The following is a 2,366-nucleotide window of genomic DNA, read 5'->3' on the forward strand; positions in this document are numbered from 1 at the left end:
TTCTGCTTTTGTTCCTCTATTTCTACTACACATGCCATTAGAGTCTTTCCATTATTTCCCATGGGAGATTATAAAAGTTATCATAAAAATATTATAAAATTATTAGGAGTGAATGTCAAAAAAAAAAAAAAAAAAAAGAGGAAGGTTGATCAAATACTGCACATTTTATAAAAGCTATCATAAAAATATTATAAAATTATTAGGAGTAGATGTCATAAATTAAAATTAAAATAAAAAAAAAAAAAAAAAAGATCATATAGTTGATCAAATACTGCACATTTCCTTATGAATAAAAAAAAAGTACTGCATATTTTTCTAGAATAAGCTGACAGACCACCTGCAAATAAAAACGATAAAGAAAAAAGACGCAAAGTTCACATTTTCATTTCCTCTTCTTTGCAGGAGGCTGAGGTATCTCTTCTTCCTCATCCTCCTCCTCATCTTCTTCTCCACCATCATCGTCGTCATCATCGTCGTCATCGTCGTCTTCATCATCACCATCATCGTCATCTTCTTCACTTCCGCCATCACCATTGGCCCCAGGCTCATCTTCGGGATCCCCTTTATCCTCACCATCATCATCAGATTCAGTATCCTCATCATCACCTTCATCATCATCATCGTCGCTGTCGTCGTCGTCGTCGTCCTCGTCGTCATCCACGTCTTCATCGTCATCCTCTGTTTCACTGGAATCTACGTTCTCTGAAACAGGTGCTTTCGCTGCACGAATCTCAGAGATTGGAAACCTGCAAAATGAAATCGTTTTTATAGCATTCCTCCTTACAAAGGAATAAAAAGAGCAGGAATTCGAACAAAGCAAGAGAAATCAAGTCACCAACCCTCCAACTGTGTCTGGTTCTCCTGGGAAGAAATCCATTCCATTTGGCAAAATTCCCATCTGAAAGAATTTCAAACTCGTGTTAATTAAATAATACGTATAAAATAAAGATCAAATGGTGCCTTTTTGGGTTTAAAAAATGTGCTTTTTAGTCTTCCAAAATGCCTAACCAAACAGACCTAAGAAAGGTTAAAAGCCTATTTTATTATTTTGTATTTGGCAGACCATATTCAGATTGCAAAAGAATCCCCTTCCACCAACTCCAACAACTTAATCCGAGCTTTAAACAAATGGGGAAAAACTGTTTTTAGAGAACACTAAAAATTATGATGTTTGGCCTACACATTAGTAGGTGATCTGGTAATATAGGCCCACAGGCAACGAATTTTTTTTAAGTGGATGACATTCTCTGCTGGGAGAACAGGTTCTATGTTACAATGTAGAACAAGAATCCATAAAAATAAAACAAGGATCAAGCAAATTTTCGCTCATCCTAGGCAGAGGCTGGAACCAAGTCAACCAATCAACAAACGAGAATAATTTTTGAAATACTCATATCTGTTCTCCTTTTTGACCCAAAGAGACACAGGAGGAAAATCGAGGACAATTTTTTTCTTATGTTCCCTAAATTTCTCACATAATAATTTCAACAAAACGTTCAACTTCAAGTACTAAAAGTTCAGGTTTTTTTTTTTTTTTTTTTCCTATGCAAAAGTGAAAACAGAAAGAAACCCAGTACATAAAACAATATATAATTCACAGCTTTACAATCAAAAAGCTCCCATATTGCACAAAATCAGAGAATTAAAAAGAAAGCTAGCAACACATAAAAAGAAAAATTAAAAAAAAAAAAAAAAAAAAATCCCAGAAAACGTAAAGTGAATACGGTCTATACCATCAAGAGAAAAAAAGCAAGAGACTTGGCCGTTCGAAGCAACATAGCCTCCATGACAGAGCAAAGAAAGCCCTCAGAAACGACAGCGTTTGAGCAGACTCTCTCTATCTCCATCTCTCCTAGTACTAGTAAAGACAAAAGTCACAAAACCTTGAACGTGACAAGACAAGGTACACTACACACAAGCGAGGATTTTAGTAGCTTCTTTGTTTGGTTTTATAGTGAGGGTTTTAAGGGTTTTGCATTGCCGCATTGGTTTGGTGGGGTGTCTACTATCTAGTACTACAACTAGGATCTGGTTCTAGAGAGTGTGTTGTGATATGTAGAATGAGGCCAAATCTGGACCGTTAGTACTTGACGTTGATTGAGACGAATTCTATTCTAATCTAATTTTAGTATATATGTGTATAAATATTTTTCTTAAAAATTTACACTTCAACCATCTCCACAATAACTTTTACTTGTAAAGTGATTATTGGCGCGCAGTTTCAAAATATCTTTAAATAACAATATTTTGTTAACAGTATTCTTGTGAGTTCGTTAAGTTCGTTACGAAGCATAAAAAAATCTCACATGCATTAAAATATACCAAAAACTAATAAAAATATGGATTGTAGAATCGATTCCCCATGA

The 2,366-nt window shown here is 34.8% G+C and overlaps 1 protein-coding gene across 1 annotated transcript; it reads right to left on the reverse strand.

Annotated features, from left to right (window-relative positions):
* Window positions 1-238: 238 nt before the first annotated feature.
* LOC111985575 (phosphopantothenoylcysteine decarboxylase subunit VHS3-like) lies at window positions 239-1,894 on the reverse strand. The gene is made up of 3 exons (XM_024017232.2): window positions 1,734-1,894; window positions 840-898; window positions 239-746 (listed from the first exon to the last, which is right to left on the reverse strand). Exons 1-3 carry the CDS (start codon window positions 1,845-1,847, stop codon window positions 383-385), a joined length of 537 nt encoding a protein of 178 aa, XP_023873000.2. The 5' UTR covers window positions 1,848-1,894; the 3' UTR covers window positions 239-382.
* Window positions 1,895-2,366: the final 472 nt, after the last annotated feature.

This window comes from Quercus suber, unplaced genomic scaffold (genome assembly GCF_002906115.3).
Source record: "Quercus suber isolate HL8 unplaced genomic scaffold, Cork oak 2.0 scaffold_110, whole genome shotgun sequence".
NCBI lineage: Eukaryota > Viridiplantae > Streptophyta > Magnoliopsida > Fagales > Fagaceae > Quercus > Quercus suber.

What these genes read in the sequence shown, in the direction of transcription:
- LOC111985575 (XM_024017232.2), bottom strand. Translation starts at nt 1,847, where the DNA reads ATGGAGATAGAGAGAGTCTGCTCAAACGCTGTCGTTTCTGAGGGCTTT. An exon ending in TTGCTTTTTTTCTCTTGATG is followed by an intron (nt 899 to 1,733) that starts GTATAGACCGTA and finishes AAATTCTTTCAG; the next exon opens with ATGGGAATTTTGCCAAATGG. An exon ending in GAACCAGACACAGTTGGAGG is followed by an intron (nt 747 to 839) that starts GTTGGTGACTTG and finishes TTCATTTTGCAG; the next exon opens with GTTTCCAATCTCTGAGATTC.